Consider the following 22,107-nt stretch of genomic DNA (forward strand, 5'->3'; position numbering starts at 1 on the left):
AAACAAAGAGGCAACCCACGGAATGGGAGAAGATATTTGCAAATGACAGTACAGACAAAAGCCTGATATTCCAGGATCTATAAAGAACTTCTCAAACTCAACACACACAAAACAGATAATCATATCAAAAAATGGGCAGAAGATATGAACAGACACTTCTCCAATGAAGACGTACAAATGGCTATCAGACACATGAAAAAATGTTCATCATCACTAGCCATCAGGGAGATTCAAATTAAAACCACATTAAGATACCACCTTACACCAGTTAGAATGGCCAAAATTAGCAAGACAGGAAACGTGTGTTGGAGGGGATGTGGAGAAAGAGGAACCCTCTTACACTGTTGGTGGGAATGCAAGTTGGTGCAGCCTCTTTGGAGAACAGTGTGGAGATTCCTCAAGAAATTAAAAATAGAGCTTTCCTATGACCCTGCAATTGCACTACTGGGTATTGACCCCAAAGATACAGATGTAGTGAAAAGAAGGGCCATCTGTACCCCAATGTTTATAGCAGCAATGGTCATGGTCGCCAAACTGTGGAAAGAACCAAGATGTCCTTCAATGGACGAGTGGATAAGGAAGACGTGGTCCATATACACTATGGAGTATTGTGCCTGCATCAGAAAGGATGAATACCCAACTTTTGTAGCCACATGGACGGGACTGGAAGAGATTATGCTGAGTGAAATAAGTCAAGCAGAGAGAGTTAAGCATCATATGGTTTCACTTATTTGTGGAGCATAACAAATAACAAGGAGGACATGGGGAGATGGAGAGGAGAAGGGAGTTGAGGGAAATTGGAAGGGGAGGAACCATGAGAGACTATGGACCCTGAAAAACAATCTGAGGGTTTTGAAGGGGCGGGGAGTGGGAGGTTGGGGGATCCAGGTGGTGGGTATTAAGGAGGGCATGTATTGCATGGAGCACTGGGTGTGGTGCAAAAACAATGAATACTGTTACACTGAAAAGAAATTAAAAAAAAAAATAGAAAAAGAAAAACCAGGGGAAGGCGGGGTGGGGGGTGGGGGGATGATTAATACAAGTAGAATGGAGCAAAGGCAGAAAAATCCACAAAAGCAAGCTATCATATTCATTGAACACTATTAAAAGGGAGCTCAGCGAGGCTAAAAAGTTATCCTCAATAGTGCTTCCTTCTAAACATTCAGGAAGGAGCGCCTGGGTGGCTCAGTGGGTTAAAGCCTCTGCCTTTGGCTCAGGTCATGATCCCAGGGTTCTGGGATCAAGCCCCACATGGCATTGTGCTCTCTGCTCAGCGGGGAGCCTGCTTCCCTCCCTCTCTCTTTGCCTGCCTCTCTGCCTATTTGTGATCTCTGTCTGTCAAATAAATAAAATCTTAAAAAAAAAAAAAATTCAGGAAAAAACTAAAGTCAATTAAGAATAAGCAAAGAAAAGGATAAAAGTCAAATATATACCTGGTTCTTGTGTAAAAAAAATAAGAGTGAGCAAAAGAAAAAATTTCCTACAATAAAGGCAGCTAAAAGATGCTTGTAAAAGAGATCACACCTATTTCACTATTTAAAAATTCAAAAAGTTATACAAGATATTGAAGAGCTACATAAATCAAAAAAGTGAGATGGTATAACTCAGAAAGGAAGTAGAAATAGGGGAAGTCATTTCAGAAATGAAGAATAAATTAAAACAAAGGCAAATGAAAAATAGAAAAGCCTTAAAAGAAATAAGGGGAGATTTTTTTTAAATCAAAGAGAAAAAAAGATTTCTAAATGAGAGAAAATAACAAATATTAAACAAAAAATCCAACATACTATAACAGCAGACCCTGATGAAGAACACTAAGGCAAAGGAAAAAAATAAATACTAAGCAGTATAGTCCAGGAAACTTTGCAAGAATGAAAAAAGATTAGAAGCTACAATGAGAAAGCACACATACTACTGAAAAATCCAAGTCATAACAACTTCAGGACATATTCAAAACTATTAGACTTTAAAGATAAATATAAAACACATTGGGCATCTAGGAAAAAAAATGACTTATAAGTGAAATAACATTAAACTTTGAGAAAATGATTTAAATACCTGAGGGAGAACTGGGTTAAGTTAGGCAAAAACTGAAAGAAAAAAAACAAACAAACACAAAACTAAGCAGAGAAAATATTAATTCAAGTGAAGACAGGATTCTTGCCAAGAAAAGTTACCATAATATATTCACCACATGGTTCAGCTAAAAATACTTTTTACATGGTCATATGTAAACCAAAACTGTGGTACAACTATACTAAGAGGAGAGAAAGACAGAGAAAGGACATGTATATGTTTCCGGACAAACAGAGAACGTATGAGAAATAGTTAAATCCTCATTTCCTATAAGGGAAAGTCCAAATAATGTCTAAAACTGAAAAAATGAAAATGTTTCAAATGTAATATAAGCATGTCAGAGATACACGGGTGAGTACAAAGAAAAACAAATTTTAAAAAATTAAACCTAGTCCCTGGGCAGTGGGAAATGGTGGCGGAGAGGGATGTTACAGGACGGCTGTTTTTGTAAGAAGCTCTGTAGACTATATATAACTCTGATATAAAGAAAAGTAACATAATTATATAACTAATTAAAATGATTTCAATATAAGTAAAAACCAAATTTGAAAAGGTAAGACATTAATAGCTACACATATGCATGTATTTATATATGAATGTGTATGTGTGTATGTGTATATGTATGCATACATCTGGTCTGACAGCAAGTACTACAGAATAATAAAATCAATTGCTTTGTAGTTCTCTGGATGAAAAGTTCTGTCTCCAAGTGCATAATATGGCTACTCCTTCCATTTCAAAGAACCTGCCTTGCTTTGACAGTGCAAATTCAGTATTTGTGAATTTGAAAGAAAAAAAAAGTGATACTTCTTTTCAAATAAAATAAAACTTAAAAAAAAATCAGGGGCACCTGAGGTTCAGTCTATTAAGCGTCTGCCTTTGCCTCAGGTCATGATCTCAGGGTCCTGGGATCAAGCCCCATGTTTCCTTTGTCTTTGGAGACAAAATCTACCACCGGCTCAATGAACAATGGCCATAAGAACCTAGATAAACTACTGAGAAAAACTATTTGCTAGTTTCTATAAACAATTTTCTATTCCTTTATACTTAGAAATTATAGTTTGGAAAAGTACTTCAGGAAGAAAGACCTTAAATTATTAAAGGAAGTTGACTAATGTTGCTAGAAACCACATAGCAAGTTGATGAAATCACATCTATGGGAACATATAGCATAATTAATCATTTTATAGTTGCCCTTTCTCTTGTAACTAAATAATGACAATTTTCCTCATTCCTCTATAAAAATCCTCATTTTCACTTACACCTTTTAGTGTGAGTTACAGAGTAAACACACTGTGATACTCCAGAAATCCTACTCACACACAGAAAATCAAAAGCACAGTAAATACCTCAGCCAGAACTCTGAGAGCCCTCTGCACCAGTAAGAACAACTGCTCTCATGACATCCTTTGGATGCCTATTTACCTGCCCTAACTACAAAGATGAATTGGTTGGAATGTATTTATCACTGTGCATTTATAATATGAATCCGGGGTCCTACAAGCCCTCCCTGAGGATTGAGGCAGGGATACTCGCATTCATAGACATTGGAGGATATATTCTCAGCCTTCAAATCTTCACCTGAAGGCATTTTAATACTCCAGACACCAGGTGAGCACTAATTCCCAGAAGCTTAAAAAGCAGGAGCTCCACTGAAACTGCAATTTTTCCCTACAGGCAAGAGAAAGCATATAGATACCTCCAAATCCACTACAATATAAATAAAAATCACATTTTCTCTGTATCAAGTGTTAAAGGGAATGAGGCCAGAGAAGCTATTAATTATAAATTTTTAAGTACAAAATAGATTTCCTAATCAAAGGATTATAACACTACAAACAGCTGCCATGTCTCCACAGGATAGGTCCAATGGTCATAAAAACAGCAATAAGAGACAGGTTTATGATGCATTATGATATTTTAGTTAACTCTCTACTGGGTTGCTAGTATGTGCCAGGTATTGCTATATGTATTAGAGATATGGCAGTAAACAAAACAGGAAAAATCTCTGCACTTATGAAACTGTCATTCTATTGAAAGAAAAAAGTAAATAATGTATCAGTGCTACAAGGAAAGACAGGAGGACCATTCATTCCTATTTGCCCTGGACAGTATCCTTTTTATACCTGTTGTCTTCAGGGAACTATTAAAAGCATACTCTTTTACTTAAAAGTATCTTGGATGTAAGATATAATAACTCTAAAGATAATGGGATAGGTAGAGATTGAGATATTAACCAACAGGTGCTATTTTAGTTACTCTGGTGAGAAAAGGCCTTTTATTATGATGATAAATTTCAGCAATGACTAGAAAGAAGTGAGGGAGGAAGCAACATGGATGTCTGTAGGGAGAGCTTTTTCAATAGTATATTCTGTGTGTGTGTGTGTGTGTGTGTGTGTAAGAGAATCTATAAACCTACACTGAGAAAGGATGAAAATACACCATTTCAATAAAAAAGTCTATGAAGTAGAAAACTTTTCATTCTGTTTCTGGCCTAAAAATGGTTCCCAGGGTGTGGTTTTAGCTACCACCAAGTTTATTCTGGTAGATTCCAGGACTAAAATAGTTTCCCTAGAGAGAATGCCTTCTCTATTAATATAAAACTGACTTATTATGGCTTTTAATATCATTGGCACTTAATATCATTTTATATATTATATGTTTCCCTAGACTTTAACTGATTCTGGACTACTGGGGTTTCCTTAGGGGTGCAGATATGATGTGAAATGTAACTGTTAAATTCCCCAGTAAAAACACTAGTAATAATAACAACATAACACCAGTAATAATAAACAAGAGACATTTCTAGTGTTTACTTTGTGCCAAGGACTGTTATTATTTAAGGATCTCACTGTTTGTCAAACTGTCCAGTTAAGGGGGTTGTTGAATCTCCTTAAGCATGCTCAATTTGCTTCTAAATAACATAATCTCAATTAACAGATACTGGATTTTAGACCAACAATTACACATTTGTTTTGTATGTTACCCAATGGAAAAATGATACATGTGACTCACAATAGTAGACTACTACTGGTAGGTGGGAACTCTGGAGGAGTCCACGATTATTTCAGTGTTTCCTTCCTTGAAATTCTTCTCTGTGCTTCCATTGACCTAAAGTCTACTTTACTTCTTTGGGTTCAATTTTATATTTTATTTAAAGGAGCTATTTCTACCATTTCTACCATCACTCTGTGTTTAAGTTTAAAGGCTTGGTGCTATGGAGGCTCACTGTAGGGACAACTATGAGAATTCTCCACAGCTTTCGCCTTCTTTCCCCTTCAGTCAGAGACCTGTGTGGTTTTTAGAAAGGAGACACATGCACCACTTGGACCAAAGAACAACATGTATAAGCTAAGTGAAGAGCATATTGTATTTCCTCACCCAACTGTAATTAGAATAAATCTCAAAACTTGATGGAAATCATGGATCACAGGCCTCTTATTCTTCAGAATATGGAAGATGTGAGGCCTGAAGGTGCTGTAATTTTGCTACCAGGAATTTTACTACCATAAATGAGGTGAAGATTCAGGAAGACACAACAATTATAAATATATAAACAATTAAAACAGGGCTTCAGCACAAATATATCAATACAGGTCCAATCAGGAGAGAGAGACTACATAAGGAAAATTTAATATCAAGAACTATTAACTATAATGGCAGTTAAAGTAATGAGGGATTGCCTAGCTGTAAAAGAACGTAAAAGAATATCGTAATAGCAGCTCTGAGGTCTAAGATCCCATTACTCCGGGGACCCAGAGCACCCAAAGAAGAGTTCTCCCCAAGCTCTCTTCTCCAGTACTGAAAACTTGTTCAAGAGGGTACAACCTTTGCTCACTGAAAGAGAAAAGTTGTTCACTTTTCTGGAAGTCTGCCTAAGGAACTTGCCAGAAACCAACCACATAGCCAGAAATCAATAACCAGGGAGGGTATTCAGAGAGGTGTTTCACCAGAGGCACTTCAGTACAAAACTACAAACAATACACAATGCAAACCACACTACCAATGGGGTCAGCTAGAGGACACTGCTGTCGGTCACCCTGTACTGCAATACCTGAGAACCAGGGAAGACTCAAGCGCCACAGGAGGCTGCTGTTGGAAAAAGCCAGCACACCAGCACCTGGAAGCGAAAACATTTCCTTCTGGAGCGTTACTCCCGGACCCTCTACTGCGTGAAGCTTCAGTGCCAGCGGAGGGAGGAAAAAGGTTTTTTTAAAGGAACCAGATCAATTTCCACAGAGCAGCCAAAAAGGTTGGATTTGGAATGGAGGAGTAAGAAATCAATAACCAGAACATTAGATGAAGCAAAAAACTGGAAAAAAAAATGAAAGGAAAAACAGAAAATTCAGTAATTAGAGCTGCATATCCAAATGCCCCTCTCTCAGTAATTCATAAAATAATCAGGCCTCTCTTATCCCTCAAGAGATATAATCAGCAAAAATACAAAGGCTTAAACATTATCAACCAACTTGACCTATAGAAATTGATTGATATAGAATATCTCAACCAACATCAGCAAAATACACATTTTTTCAAGGGCAAATGGAATACAGAAACTTTGGGATATGCTATAAATACATCTCAGTAAGTTTAGAATAACTGAAATCCTATAAAGTTTGTTCTAGTACCACAATAGAATTAAGTTTGAAATCAACATCGTAAAGAAATGTAAAAAATATGAAAATATTTGGAAATGAAAGAACATTTCAAAATAATTCAAAAATCAAAGAAGAAATCAAATACACACACAAATTAGACACTATCTCAAAATTAATGGAAACAAAAAATAACATCAAAATCAGTGTCGAAAGAACTTTTAGCTTTAAATGCTTATATTAGAAAAGCAAAAATATCTAAAATCAACGATCTAAACTTCTATTTTAAGAAACTCAGAAGAGCAAAGCATGCACCAAGGAAGTATAAGAAATAATAGTAAAGATTAAAATAAAAATCAGTAAAATTGAAAATAGGAATACAGAGAAATATCATTGAATTAAAAAGTGGTTCTTCAAAATTATCAACAAAATTGATAAGTCTGTAGGCTAAGCCGTCCAAGAATAAAATGCAAATTATCAAAGGGAGGAATAAATTAAGAAACATCATCACTACTAATCCTCCAAAAATAAAAAATGTAAGAGTAAATTACGAACAACTTTAAGCAAACAAAGTAGACATCTTAGACAAATTTCTGGAAAGACACAAATATCAGAGTTAACTCAAGAAGAAATAGATACATAAGAAAGAACTGATGTAGTAATTTAACCTCCCTTCTCCAAAAGAGCCCAGGTCCAGGTGAATTCTAACAAATACTTGAAGATAAAATAATATCAATCTGGGGCAACCGGGTGGCTCAGTTGGTTAAATGGCCGACTCTTGGCTTCAGTTCAAGTCATGATCTCGCAGTCATGACATCAAGCCCTGCATCGGACTCTGTGCTCAGTGCACAGCCTGACCTGATTCTCTCTCCCTCTCCTCTCCCTCCTGCTCACTCTCTCTCTCAAAAAAAGAAATAAAATATTAAAAAAAAAATTATCACTCCTATACAAACTCTTCCAGGAAATAAAGGACACATTTCTCAATTCATTTTATGAGGCTAGTATTACCTTGATAACAGAGCAAGACAGAAAAATTACAAAACTACAAATCAAGTTTCTCATAGATATAAAAATTAATAAGACACCTCTGTGGCTCAGTAGGTTAAGCATCCAACACTTGATCTCAGCTCGGTCTTGATCTCAGGATTATGAGGTCAAGCCCTGCACTGGGCTCCATTCTGGGAGTGGAAACTACTTAAAAACTGTATAATTGATGGGTAGGCTGATGGGGTAATTGGGTGATAGGCGTTAAGGAGGGCACCTGATATAATGAGCTCTGGGTGTTATATGCAACCACTGAATCACTAAAATCTATCCCTGAAACTAACAATACACTATATGTTAACTAAATTGAATTTAAATGAAACTTTTTAAACAAATCGTTAACACATATTAGAAAACTGAATCCAGGGGTGCCTGGGTGGCTCAGTGGATTAAGCCTCTGCCTTCAGCTCAGGTCATGATCTCAGGGTCCTGGATCAAGCCCTGTGTTGGGCTCTCTGCTCAGCGGAAAACCTGCTTCCCCCTCTCCCTCTGCCTGCCTCTCTGCCTACTGGTGCTCTCTATATCTCTGTCAAATAAATAATTAAAATCTTAAAAAAAAGAAAAAAGAAAACTGAATCCAGAAAAATATAAAAAGGATTATATACCATAACCAATTAGGATTTTTCCCAATAGTGAAAGATTGGCATACCATTGAAAATCCATAATGTAATGAACCACATTAATAGAATAAAAGGGAAAACACATGAAAAACACATAGAAAAGCATATAACAAAACTCAATACTCATGTATGATAAAAGCTCTCAACCAGTTAGGAACAGATATCTTTATCTTTTATCAATAACATATCTTCTAATGAGAGCTTTTTTAAAATCTACTATAAAAACTACAGCTAACATCAAATTTAATATAAATAATGTTTTTCCCCTAACATCAGAAACAAAGCAAGAATGTTTGCTTTCACCACTGCTTTTCAGCAATGTACTGGAAGCTCAAGCCAAGGCAAAAGGGCAAGAAAAACATTAAAGGCATACATATTAGGGGTGCCTGAGTGGCTGGTTAGTTAAGCATCTGATTCTTAGTTTTGGCTCAGCTCATGATCTTGGGGTCCTGAGATCAAGCCTCGCATCAGGCTCTGTGCCCAGTGGGGACTTTGCTGGAGATTCTCTACCTCCTTCTGTCCCTCCCCCAACTAAAATAAATGAATAAATCTTTAAAAAAATTTTTTAATAAAAGGCGTGTAGATTAGAAAAAAAAGTAAAACTACATTTATTCTCAGACCATATAATTCTGTATATAAAAATGAACTTACAAAAAAATCAACAAGAACAACAAAAACCCTACCTGAACTAATAAGTTTAGCAGGTTCAGGGTTCAAGATAAATATGTAAAATCAATTTGATTTCTACAGAATAGTAAATGAGAATTCAAAAATAAAATTGAGAAAATAATTCTATTTTTTACCAACAAAAAGAATGACATATTCAGAAATAAATTTAACAATAGCATCAGAAACAATGACACTTTCTAATATATATTCAATGACAATATATTCAATGACAATTTCTAATATATATTAGAAATAAATATAACAAAAGAAATGCATGACCTGTGTACTAAAAACTCCAAAACACTGCTAAGAGAAATTAAAGATTATCTAAAAAATAAAAAAATAAACATACCATGTTCTCACATCACAGAGTTCATAGTTTATGAAGGCATCAACACTATTCCTATTCACTATTATTCCTCCCAAATTCTTATATGGAAATTGACAAGCTGACTCTAAAATGTATATGGAATGTAAAGAACCTAGACTGAAAGTGAAGGGATGGATTAGTATCTTTAATGCCAATGGGCCTCAAAAGAAGGCCGGGGTAGCGATTCTCGTATCAGATAAATTAGATTTTAAACTAAAGACTGTAGTCAGAGATACAGAAGAACACTACATCATTCTTAAAGGACTATCCACCAAGATGATCTAACAATTGTAAATATCTATCCCCCCAATATGGGAGCAGCCAATTACATAAGAAAACTATTGATCAAGATAAAGTCATATTGATATGAATACATTAATAGTAGGAGATCTTAACATGCCTCTCTCAGTAATAGACAGATCATCCAACCAGAAAATCAGTAAAGAAACAAGAGAATTGAATGACACATTGGACCAGATGGGCCTCATAGATATATATAGAACATTCCACCCTAAAACAACAGAATACTCATTCTTCTCAAGTGCACATGGAACCTTTTCCAGAATAGACCACATACTGGGTCACAAATCAGGACTCAACTGATACCAAAAGACGGAGATTATTCCCTGCATATTCTCAGATCACAATGCTTTGAAACTGGAGCTCAATGACAAGGAAAAGTTTGGAAGGAACTCAAACACCTGGAAGCAAAAGACCACCTTGCTTAAGAATGCTTGGATCAACCAGGAGATCAAAGAAGAACTTAAACAGTTCATGGAAACCAAAGAGAATGAAGACACTTCGGTCCAAAACCCATGGGATACAGCAAAGGCAGTCCTAAGGGGGAAATACATAGCCAAGCCTCCCTCAAAAAAATGGAAAAATCCAGAATACACCAGCTGTCTCTACACCTTAAAGAACTGGAGAATCAACAACAAATTAAACCAACTCCACACATACGGAGGGAAATAATCAAGATTAGAGCAGAGATCAATGAGGTAGAAACTAGAGATACAGTAGAACGTATCAATGAAACAGAAGCTGGCTTTTTGAAAGAATCAATAAGATCGATAAACCATTGGCCACACTAATCCAAAAGAAAAGAGAGAAAGCTCAAATTAATAAAATTATTAATGAAAAGGGAGAGATCACAACTAACACCAAGGAAATAGAAACAATCATCAGAAGTTATTATCAACAGTTATATGCCAATAAGTTAAGCAACCTAGATGAAATGGATGCATTCCTGGAAAACTATAAACTCCCAAAATTGAACCAGGAAGAAACTGACAACCTGAATAGACTGATATCTAGTAACGAGATTGAAGCAGTGATCAAAAACCTTCCAAAAAACAAGAGCCCAGGACCTGATGGGTTCCCTGGGGAATTCTACCAAACTTTCAAAGAAGAAATAACACCTATTCTCCTGAAGCTGTTTCAAAAAATTGAAGAAGAAGGAAAACTTCCAGACTCTTTTTATGAAACCAGCATTACCCTGATCCCCACACCAGGCAAAGACCAAAAAGGAGAATTTCAGACCGGTATCACTGATGAATATGGATGCCAAGATTCTCAACAAGATCCTAGCAAACAGGATCCAACAGCACATTAAAAAGACTATCCACCACAACCAGGTGGGATTCATCCCTGGGTTACAAGGATAGTTCAACATTTGCAAATCAATCAATGTGATAGAACAAATTAATATGAGAAGAGAGAAGAACCACATGGTCCTCTCAATTGATGCAGAAAAAGAATTTGACAAAATCGAGCATCCATTCCTGATTAAAACACTTCAAAGTAGAGGGACAGAGGGAACATTCCTGAACTTCACAAAATCTAACTATGGAAGATGCACAGCAAATATCATCCTCAATGGGAAAAAGCTCACAGCCTTCCCATTGAGATCAGGAACACACAAGGATGTCCACTCTCACCACTCTTGTTCAGCATAGTATTAGAAGTCCTAGCAACAGCAATCAGACAACAAAGAAATAAAAGGCATCCAAATTGGCAATGAAGAAGTAAAACTCTCTCTCTTTGTAGATGACATCATTCTTCATATGGAAAACCCAAAAGATCCCACCCCCAATCTACTAGAAATCATATAGCAATTCAGTAACGTGACAGGATACAAAGTCAATGTACAGAAATCAGGGGCTTTCTTACACTAACAATGAAAATACAGAAAGGGAAATTAGAGAATCGATTCCATTTACTATAGCACCAAGAACCATAAGATACCTGGGAATACACCTAACCAAAGAGGTAAAGGATCTGTACTCGAGGAACTATAGAACACTCATGAAAGAAATTGAAGAAGACACAAAAAGATGGAAGACCATTCCATGCTCTTGGATCGGAAGAATAAACATTGTTAAAACGTCTATACTGCCTAGAGCAATCTATACTTTTAATGCCATTCCGATCAAAATTCCAGTATTTTTCAAAAAGCTGGAGCAAATAATCCTAAAATTTGTATGGAATCAGAAGAGACCCCGAATTTCTAAGGAAATGTTGAGAAGCAAAAATAAAGCTGGCGGCATCACGTTACCTGATTTCAAGCTTCACTACAAAGCTCTGATCACCAAGACAGCATGGTACTGGCATAAAAACAGACACATAGACCAGTGGAACAGAGTAGAGAGCCCAGATATGGACCCTCAACTCTATGGTCAAATAATCTTTGACAAAATAGGAAAAAATATACAGTGGAAAAAAGACAGTCTCTTCAATAAATAAATGGTGCTGGGAAAACTGGACAGCTATATGTAGAAGAATTAAACTCGATCATTCTCTTACACCATACACAAAGATAAACTCTAAATGGATAAAAGACCTCAACATGAGACAGGAATCCAGCAGAATCCTAGAGGAGAACATGGGGCAGTATCCTCAACGATATCAGCCACAGCAACTTCTTTCAAGATATGTCTCCAAAGACAAAGGAAACAAAAGCGAAAATGAACTTTTGGGACTTCATCAAGATCAAAAGCTTCTGCACAGCAAAGGAAACAGTCAACAAAACAAAGAGGCAACCCACGGAATGGGAGAAGATATTTGCAAATGACAGTACAGACAAAAGCCTGATATTCCAGGATCTATAAAGAACTTCTCAAACTCAACACACACAAAACAGATAATCATATCAAAAAATGGGCAGAAGATATGAACAGACACTTCTCCAATGAAGACATAAAAATGGCTATCAGACACATGAAAAAATGTTCATCATCACTAGCCATCAAGGAGATTCAAATTAAAACCACATTAAGATACCACCTTACACCAGTTAGAATGGCCAATATTAGCAAGACAGGAAACAATGTGTGTGGGAGAGGATGTGAGAAAGGGGAACCCTCTTACACTGCAGCCACTTTGGAAAACAGAGTGGATATTCCTCAAAAAATTAAAAATAGAGCTTCCCTATGACCCTGTAATTGTACTATGGGTATTTACCTCCAAAGATACAAATTTAGTGAAAAGAAGGGCCATCTGTACCCCAATGTTTATAGCAGCAATGGCCACAGTCGCCAAACTGTGGGAAGAAACAAGATGTCCTTCAACGGATGAATGGATAAGGAAGATGTGGTCCATATACACTATGGAGTATTATGCCTCCATCACAAAGGATGAATACCCAACTTTTGTAGCAACATGGAAACATGGACGGGACTGGAAGAGATTATGCTGAGTGAAATAAATCAAGCAGAGAGACTCAATTATCATATGGTTTCACTTATTTGTGGAGCAAAGGAAATAACACGGAGGACATGGGGAGATGGAGAGGAGAAGGGAGTTGAGGGAAATTGGAGGGGGAAATGAACCAAGAGAGACTATGGGCTCTGAAAAACAATCTGAAGGTTTTGACGGCATAGGGGGTAGGAGGTTGGGGGAGCCTGGTGGTGGGTATTACGGAGGGCACGTATTGTATGGAGCACTGGGTGTGGCGCATAAACAATGAATTCTGTTACACTGAAAAGAAATTAAATTTTTAAAAAATGGAAAGAAAAAAAAAAGTTAAACACAGGGGCGCCTGGGTGGCTCAGTCGATTGTCTGCCTTCTGCTCAGGTCATGGCCCTAGGATCCCGGCTCAGCAGGGAGCCTGCTACTCCCCCTCCCTCTGCCCCTCCTCTTCCCTAATGCTCTCCCTCCCTGTCTCACTCTCTCTCGCAAATAAATAAATAAAATCTTTTAAAAAGTTAAACATTATACATAGTATACAATCTAGCTTATATCCATATATTCATAGCAATACTGTTCATAAGAGCCAAAAACTAGAAATAATGCAATGTTCATCCAAATGTCCATAAAATAGAAATAATGTTAAATATAGAAAAAATTTTTAGGAGAACTGCCTTCATGAACTATCTCTGATCTATAAACATGCTGTGTCGTTTCATTTGCTTTTTTTAGCTGATCTTTAATTTCACTCCAATGTTTGGGAGTTTTGGAAAGGGAAATAAATTTCATACAATAGAATACTAACTTGTCAATAAAGAGGAATGAAGTACTAATACATAAAACAACATGGATAGATCTCAAACATATTATTTTAAGTGAAAGAAGCCAGACATAAAAGACTATATATTATATGAATCTATACACATGAAATTTCTAGAAAAGGCAAAGAGGGAAAATAGATCTGTGGTTATTGGGGATGGGAAGTGGCCATAAGGAATGCTGGTAGATGACCATTAGGGAAATTTTTGGGTCATGGCAGTATCACAAATTGAATCGTGAGGATGGTTCACAACTGCATAAATTTTCTAGAAATCATTTAAGTACAATTACAATGATGAATTTTGTGATATGCAAATTATGCCTCACTAAAGCCATTACTATAAGGGAAGAAGAGAAGAATGACTCTGGCTTTCTTGAAGAACTATGTTTCAGAGTAAACAAATTGCTAATAAAGAAGATTTCTTTTACAGAGGAATTCCAGCTAATAAATACAGAAAGTGACAATATTAGGAAAATCACACTTTGTAATCCCTACTTAAAAGACAAATCTCAAAGTTACTTGAGGAAAGACTGATGAGGAACTTTGCAATGGAAGAATCAGGCTGGTACTGCCTGGAGCTAAATCATCAATTTTAACATCACTAAACTTAAGACCATCAGACTCATATACGACTTGATATTTTACAACAAGTATACAGAATCAACTCTGAAGGATTCTTGCCAAAAAAATAAAATAAGCCTGAATCTAATCAAACCTCTAGGTCTAATTATCAGTTTACATAATACAGTAATAAGCAACTCAACAGCCCTTTAAGGAAGCAATCAGTCAAATCCAAGTTAAAGGAGATTCTAAAGGACTTGGTTTTTCTAGTAAATTCACAGCCGTAAAGGGGTGCCTGGCTGGCTCAGTCAGTGGAGCGTGTGACTCTTGACGTTGGGGTTGTAGGTTTGAGCCCCACAATGGCTATGCAGATTACTTAAAAATAAAATCTTAAAAAAAAAAAGTGAGGGGCACAAATACAGAGAAAAAGATTCAAGAGGTAAACACTGATACATAGAGTATGAACTATACCTTGATTGGATTCTGATTTTAGCAAACCAACTGTAAAAAGATGTTTTGGTGACAAGTGGGGAAATCTTCATAATGACTACATATTTGATATTAAGAAATTATTAATTTCCTTGCATGATACCAGCATAGTGGTATGCGTGTATTTGTAGCTAGAATAACTGTGGTAAAATGATGTAAAGATGTGCTTTTAAAGATACCCACAATTACTTTAAGTGGAAGAGTGCACATGTAATAAGACTGATAATATGTTGAAAATTGTTGAAACTGGACAATAGGTATATTGGACTTCATTGTCCCATTCTCACCACTCTTAGTATGTTTTTAATTTTTCATGTTAATAAGGTTAGTGGACAATGAAAGACTGTAAACCTAAGAGAAAAAAAGTAAAAGAAAAAAAGGAGCCATAGCTCACAAGAGAGGTCAAAGATAAGGACTGACATGTAAGTCTTCAGAAGATAGAGAATACATAAAGCCTAGTCTTTGGACAGCAGAATACAAGAAGAAAAATAGAAAATAAATACATAAAAAGAGACCGGAGAATAAAGCCAGTGGAATAGTAATATTTAAAGACAGAGCAGAGAAAGAAGAGTTTGAGAAAGATACCAAAAAGTAGAATCAGTAAGATGGGAAGAGACCTAAGAGAAAAACTAAATCAGGAAAAGCAAGGCAAGAAAGTTTCCAAATAATAATAACCACAAAGTACTCTTCTTATAGTCCCAAAATTTCAAATCAAATAGAAAAAAAGGGGTACCTGTGTAGTTCAGTCAGTTAAGCATTCAACTCTTGGTTTTGGTCCAGGTCCTGATCTCATGGTCTGTGAGACTGGGCCCTGTATGGGGCCCTGAGCTCAGTAAGAGTCTACTTGAGTATTCTCTCCCTCTGTCCCTTCCCCTGCTCCCACTCTCCCACTCTCCTTCTCTTTCTCTCTCTCAAATAAATAAATCAATCTTTTAAAAAAAACACAAATAGTAAAAAAAGAATTGTGTTTTGAACAAAAGAATTTCAGAATGAAATAATTATCTCATATTTAGATGAGATAATACTAGATATTAGATAATATTTAGATATTTAGATATCAGATTTCATATTTTCTAAGACACACAAAACAATTTCCCAGTTACTAAAGAAGATGTACAAGAAATATTAACGTTTATTTAATGTTAATTTTAGAAAAGGCATTTACCTACTAACACCAAACTGCCGCTTACCTAATCCACCACAGTGAAAGATAGAATATCAAGCACTAGAACAACTACAAAAAAATAAATAAGGTATTGACGCTGGCCATAAAGAGTTCTCTGGAGAAGAATCATTAAACTGTATAATTCACAAAGATAAGACAGCAAGCTGGCCCTATTTCTCCCCATATGCCCAGATTCCAGCAAGGTGCTGGGTTCCATGTTTCTACAAGGCTGGAATCCCAGTGGGGTACAGGGAGGAAGAACAGGTGACATTGATGATGCCCATTATTGTTGATGTTTTGAACCACAGATCTTTACTAGACCAAACCGGTGATCTCAGATCCCTCTCTAATCACAAGAATAGATAACAGAGCTTTTCATTTCATACCCAGAGCTTGAGTAACTTATTCCCAAATATATATACAGCTTTGCATTGCTGCTCTCAAAAATAGTTGTATCTTTTTATAGTTGATTCCTAGTACTTTGAGGAATTTACTATTACTCACAGTCTTGAAAATGTCACTTCAAATAATTTACCAACATATTAGATGCAATACAAAATGCAAATCATATATAATTTTAAGCTGCCATTACTTCAATATTCTATTATTTACTCTATTAATTTGTAATACACTGGGGTTAAAGACATATGCTTGTTTGCAGGGCAAAGCCCCACCCAACATGGATCTCTATCTTTACATCAAAAACACTTCATATCATCTAAATCAATATAAGGTTCAAGTAAGTCTTTTTGATACCCACAGACCTAATACAGAAAAAGCAAAAACTCTCAGCCTCTGTACAGCACATATATATTTTATTATTTCCAGGTATATTCTTATTCTGAAAAATGTTTTTTAAAATTGTTTTAAAATAAGGGACGCCTGGGTGGCTCAGTTGGTTAAGCGGCTGCCTTTGGCTCAGGTCATGATCCCAGCATCCTGGGATCGAGTCCCACATTGGGCTCCTTGCTCGGTGGGGAGCCTGCTTCTCCCTCTGCCTCTGCTGTCACTCTGCCTGCCTGTGCTTGCCTGCTCTCTCTCTCTGGCAAATAAATAAATAAAATCTTAAAAAAATTGTTTTAAAATTATCAACTCAAGATTTTAAAAATTCTTAGTAGACTCTTTTTAACTTGTACCTGACCCAAGATTAAGAAGCATAATTCTAAAATGTCCTAGAATCAGGAATTAAAAGTTAAAGACTTACATTCAAGCTGTGCAACCACATCTCCAGGGTCAACTGCTTCAGGGAACACCTATAGAGGGAGAGCAGGGAGGGAGGCAAGGTGGAGAGGAGGAAGTGAGAGGAATACACACATAAAACAACACTCTCTGTGTTTTCCCTCTCATTCCCCAAATACTCCTTTCCCAACCAAAGAAACTTTTGACATTATTGAAGACTGTCACTTCTTCTCTGCTTCCCATGATCACTATGGAGGATTTGACAATTACATATTATGGCTGGCCGACGCGCCCTCTCTAACTTCACCCGTGCTTGATCTTCACCTCCAGTTCCTCCCCTGCTTGTTTCCATGGTCATACTGGCCTTCTTCGTGCTTCTGCAACTCATCAAACTTATTGCCAACAAGATGCCTCTATATTTGCTATTCCTCTGCTTTGAATACTTTCCCCCTAGACCTTTGAATAACTGATAACTGTCTCATAATTCAGGTTCAGCTTAAATGTTACTGCCTTCTCTATCCTTTAAATTAGATAATCCCCCTAATCACTCAACCCCTCCCTGTCCCCCTGCCTTCCCTTTACTTCTTTTTTTTTTTTTAAACAGTGGGGAAGAGAATTTTTTTTTAAAGATTTATTTATTTATTTATTTGACAAAGAGAGATCACAAGTAGGCATAGAGGCAGGCAGAGAGAGAGAGAGAGGAGGAAGCAGGCTCCCTTCTGAGCAGAGTGCCCGATGCAGGACTCGATCCCAGGACCCTGAGATTATGACCTGAGCCCAAGGCAGCGGCTTAACCCACTGAGCCACCCAGGTGCCCCCCTTTACTTCTTTCATGACACTTACCACTATCTAAAATTGCATTATTCCTGTGTTTACTTGATTATTTTCTGTTTCTCATATTACAATGAAAGCTCTGAGAGAGGAGGCTGTTTGTCTTGTTTACCCAGTACCTATAGAACAGTGCATGAAGCAGAGGGAGACATGGGTAATTCCTTGCCGAAGAAAAGGAAAAGGAAGGAAGGAAGGAAAGAAGGAAATAAAAAAGTGAGGAATGTGATTAGTAATAACCAGAAGCAGCAGTTTCAGGGAAAAATAGAAAAGAAACTCATAGAATGAAGTACCACAAGATAGCCATTGTAAATTGTAAATACCTATTTACATTTACCATTGTAAATACCTATTTACCATTGTAAATACCTATTAATGTCTCCTCTCTCTTTTTAATAAAAATTATTTAATGCTCAGGTGCTCTATTTTAAATAAAGCCCACTAACGCAATTTTAGAAATAAACTGATCCATTCTGAAAAAGAGGAAACTGATTCAATGCATAAATAATGAATATTTATTTTCAGATTTAAATTACAAATCTCCTTTTGAATAAACCAAAGTATATAGTCAGCAACAATAATTTGTGTTCCAGGTTTTTATTAAAAATTCGGAAGTACTCTGATTATTTGTAAATATTTGATCTGATATCTGAACTCACCTTTTCAAACACCATTCTGGCATTGAAGACCAGTGGAAAATTGGCTGGGACACATTGTGTCTTTTTGTATTGGCCAAACACACAGATGCTAAGATAGATGTCCTCCTTGTCTTTCAGCACCACTCCTGGACAAGTTACCTGAATGAAATTAGATAGAGAGATGTAACTGCTTTACGAATTCCCTGAACTATCCTACTAAAATAATTTACAAGGCATTACATAAAACCACTAGTCTGCTAAGCTAATAAAATTAAGCTCAAATAAAAAAAGGAGAGAGTTCCTCATGTTTGCAGAGTTAAGTGAAATGCCTTTATAACTTCCATCCCTCTGAGAAATCTATGATTTTCCATTTGGTTCTTTGTGCCACATTTGAAGCTCTGTGTACTGGCTCTTGGGACAGACACTAACAGTTTTAAACAGTCAGCCTTAGGCACCCACTTTATGCTGAATGCTGACATAAACTTACTCAGCATCATTTAATCACAAAGGATTAAGACTCAGCAGAAACACAGCACTATCCTAGAGGACACACAAAAACTAGCAATAAAAAGCACAAATCTGACCTGTACCATCCTAAATAGCAGCCCGTATACACCCTCATCAAAAGCAATATGACAAAGTTTCAAAGCCAGTGAATTATAAGTTTCTAGCCCAATGAAATTTTTTAAATATGAAATTGCACTTAATTAGCCTCATCATTGACAGAAAGTACAGGCACAAAATATAAGGTTTCTAAAAACTACATGGCACAGTCTCCCCAGTCCCTGCCATATTTCATTGGCAGTGATCAACCACACACTTAGTAGGATATTAAAGGCTCTCTAAGATTCGAATCCAACTTACCCACATAGTAATATTTCTCAAAGGCTCCCCAATAATACAAAGTATTTTTTATTATCCTCTGAATACACACATTACATTCTCCCATTATCTGGATGATTATTCAACACTCCATTCCATCTCCTCCTCATTTACACTCACTACTTCCCAAGGCTTACATCAATCAACTGCATCTCCTACACAAAACTTCTCTTGACTCACCAGCTATCATTATTCATTTCAATCTAATCCAAACATATACCACGAATTTACTATACTCAAGTAAATACATTTTAGATTCTCATAACATTTTGTAGTTCTCTTAAGGCCCAATTATTGTCTCCACACATTTTAATTTAGTGGATACATCTCACCTTTTTAAATTATAATTGCCAAGGACAGAAACTTTATTTTCCTCATCAATATATCCAAAACCATAGACTTTGGTATTTAGGAGAAGCTTAGAGATTATCAAGTACAGCTTCATATTTTTTATATATGATAACAACAGAGCCCCAAGAAAGTATAGGTGATACACTTATTTAAAATGACACAGTAAATGAATGAATACAAGACATTCAAAAGTGCTTACAAAAGTGCCTAACAGAGCATTCAACTAATACTAGCTATAGCTATTGTTAGACTGAAAATCATTATCATTTGTCATCTCAACACATTCCTGTTATCCTGAACTGGATAAATGACTAAGACTTCATGTCTCTTTGTACATAGCAGCTAAGATTATTTTCTGTGCCAGATATTTTGACTCCATCTCCCTCTTATTGTTTTCCACTTCTGTCCTAATATATTCCCACACTGATCATTAAAATCTATTAAAATCCATGTCCTCAGCAAATTTCATGTTGCCCATCACCTTCATTCCTTACTATGCCTCATTAAAATCAAATCTGTTAGAATCCCTCTAACTCCACAGTACCCAATGTGGTATCTCAAAGCCACTTATGCCTATAGTTGTGGCTAGTCCAAAATTTAGATAAATACTGAGTGTAAAATAAAAGATTTTGAAGATTTTGAAGACTTGTATTCAAAAAGATTTTGAAGACTCATTATAAAATCAGCATAAAATATCTCATTAATAACGAATGCCTTGAATATATTAATCTAAATAAAATTATTATTAAAACTAATTTATCTACTTCTTTTAACTTTTAAAAATGTAGCTGGTAAAAAATTTAAAATTACATCCTTGGTTCAAATTTGTCACTTATATTCTATTTCTATGGAGTAGCACAGCTGCTCTAATTACCCTACTAGAAACTACTGACTCTCTTTCCAATGTGTAATATATGTAAGAAAGCATGAGTTTTTCTCATCCACAATTCTACAAATTCTGCCATGCTTTAATAGAACTCTGAGCACCTTTCCAAAAAGAAATCAGGGAAGGAGGATGGGTAAAGAAAATGAGATGAGACAAATAGAAAATAAAACAACCATATGTATAATTACATGAATATAAATATTCTAAGCATTCTAATTAAATAGCAGAAATTGTTCAGATTAGATAAAAAGGCAAAACATAATATGTGGTCTTCAAAGAAAATTCCTTTAAAGATAAAGACAGACATAGAAAAGGTACTTTCACTCTGGAAAACAGCACTGAGGTTCCTCAAAAAGTTGAAAATAGAGCTACCCTATGACCCAGCAATTGCACTACTGGGTATTTACCCTAAAGATACAAACGCAGTGATCCGAAGGGGCACATGCACCCCAATGTTTATAGCAGCAATGTCCACAATTGCCAAACAATGAAAAGAACCTAATGTCCATCAACAGATGAATGGATAAAGAAGATGTGGTATATATATATATATACAATGGAATACTATGCAGCCATCAAAAGAAATGAAATCTTGCCATTTGCAACAACATGGATGGAACTGGAGGGTATTAAGCTTAGCAAAATAAGTCAATCAGAGAAAGACAACTATCATATGATCTCCCTGATATGAGGAAGTGGAGATGCAACGTGGGGGATTTGGGGGGTAGAAAAAGAATAAATGAAACAAGATGGAATCGGGAGGGAGACAAACCATAGGAGACTCTTAATCTCACAAAACAAACTGAGGGTTGCTGGGGGGAGGGGGGTCGGGAGAGGGTGGTGGGGTTATATACATTGTGGGGGGTGTGCTGTGGTGAGTGCTGTGAAGTGTGTAAACCTGGCGATTCATAGACCTGTACCCCTGGGGATAAAAATACATCATATGTTTATTAAAAAATTTAAAAAGTATTAAAAAAAATGAAACGGTACTTTCAGAATGGTAGATCAAATGCCTCTAAAAATCAGCCCCTCTATAAAAGCAAAAGGGAATACTACCAACAACTGTCAAAATGAACATTTTACAGCTCTAAAAACTAACCAGAGATGTGCAACAATCTGAAGAGCATTTATTGGAGAAAAATAGCTGAACTTTGGTTAAAACAGTGATATTGTGGTATGTTAATGTATTCTACTCCCGATCCCCTCTACTCAGGTCTTCTGAAGCCTTGAAAACCAAAATCCTTAGAATTAT

At 36.2% G+C, this 22,107-nt stretch overlaps 1 protein-coding gene across 3 annotated transcripts in view; it reads right to left on the reverse strand.

Annotated features, from left to right (window-relative positions):
• The window catches only part of SPATA6 (spermatogenesis associated 6), a 155,808-nt gene that overhangs the window by 118,272 nt on the left and 15,429 nt on the right, over positions 1–22,107 (reverse strand). For all 3 annotated transcript variants that reach the window (XM_044238190.1, XM_044238191.1, XM_044238189.1), the window contains exons 2-3: positions 18,758–18,895; positions 17,296–17,344 (exon numbers count right to left, since the gene is read on the reverse strand). In XM_044238190.1, the coding sequence (XP_044094125.1) occupies positions 17,296–17,344; positions 18,758–18,895 (187 nt within the window). The remainder of the gene's footprint in view (positions 1–17,295; positions 17,345–18,757; positions 18,896–22,107) is intronic.

Source organism: Neovison vison, chromosome 2 (genome assembly GCF_020171115.1).
Source record: "Neovison vison isolate M4711 chromosome 2, ASM_NN_V1, whole genome shotgun sequence".
NCBI lineage: Eukaryota > Metazoa > Chordata > Mammalia > Carnivora > Mustelidae > Neogale > Neogale vison.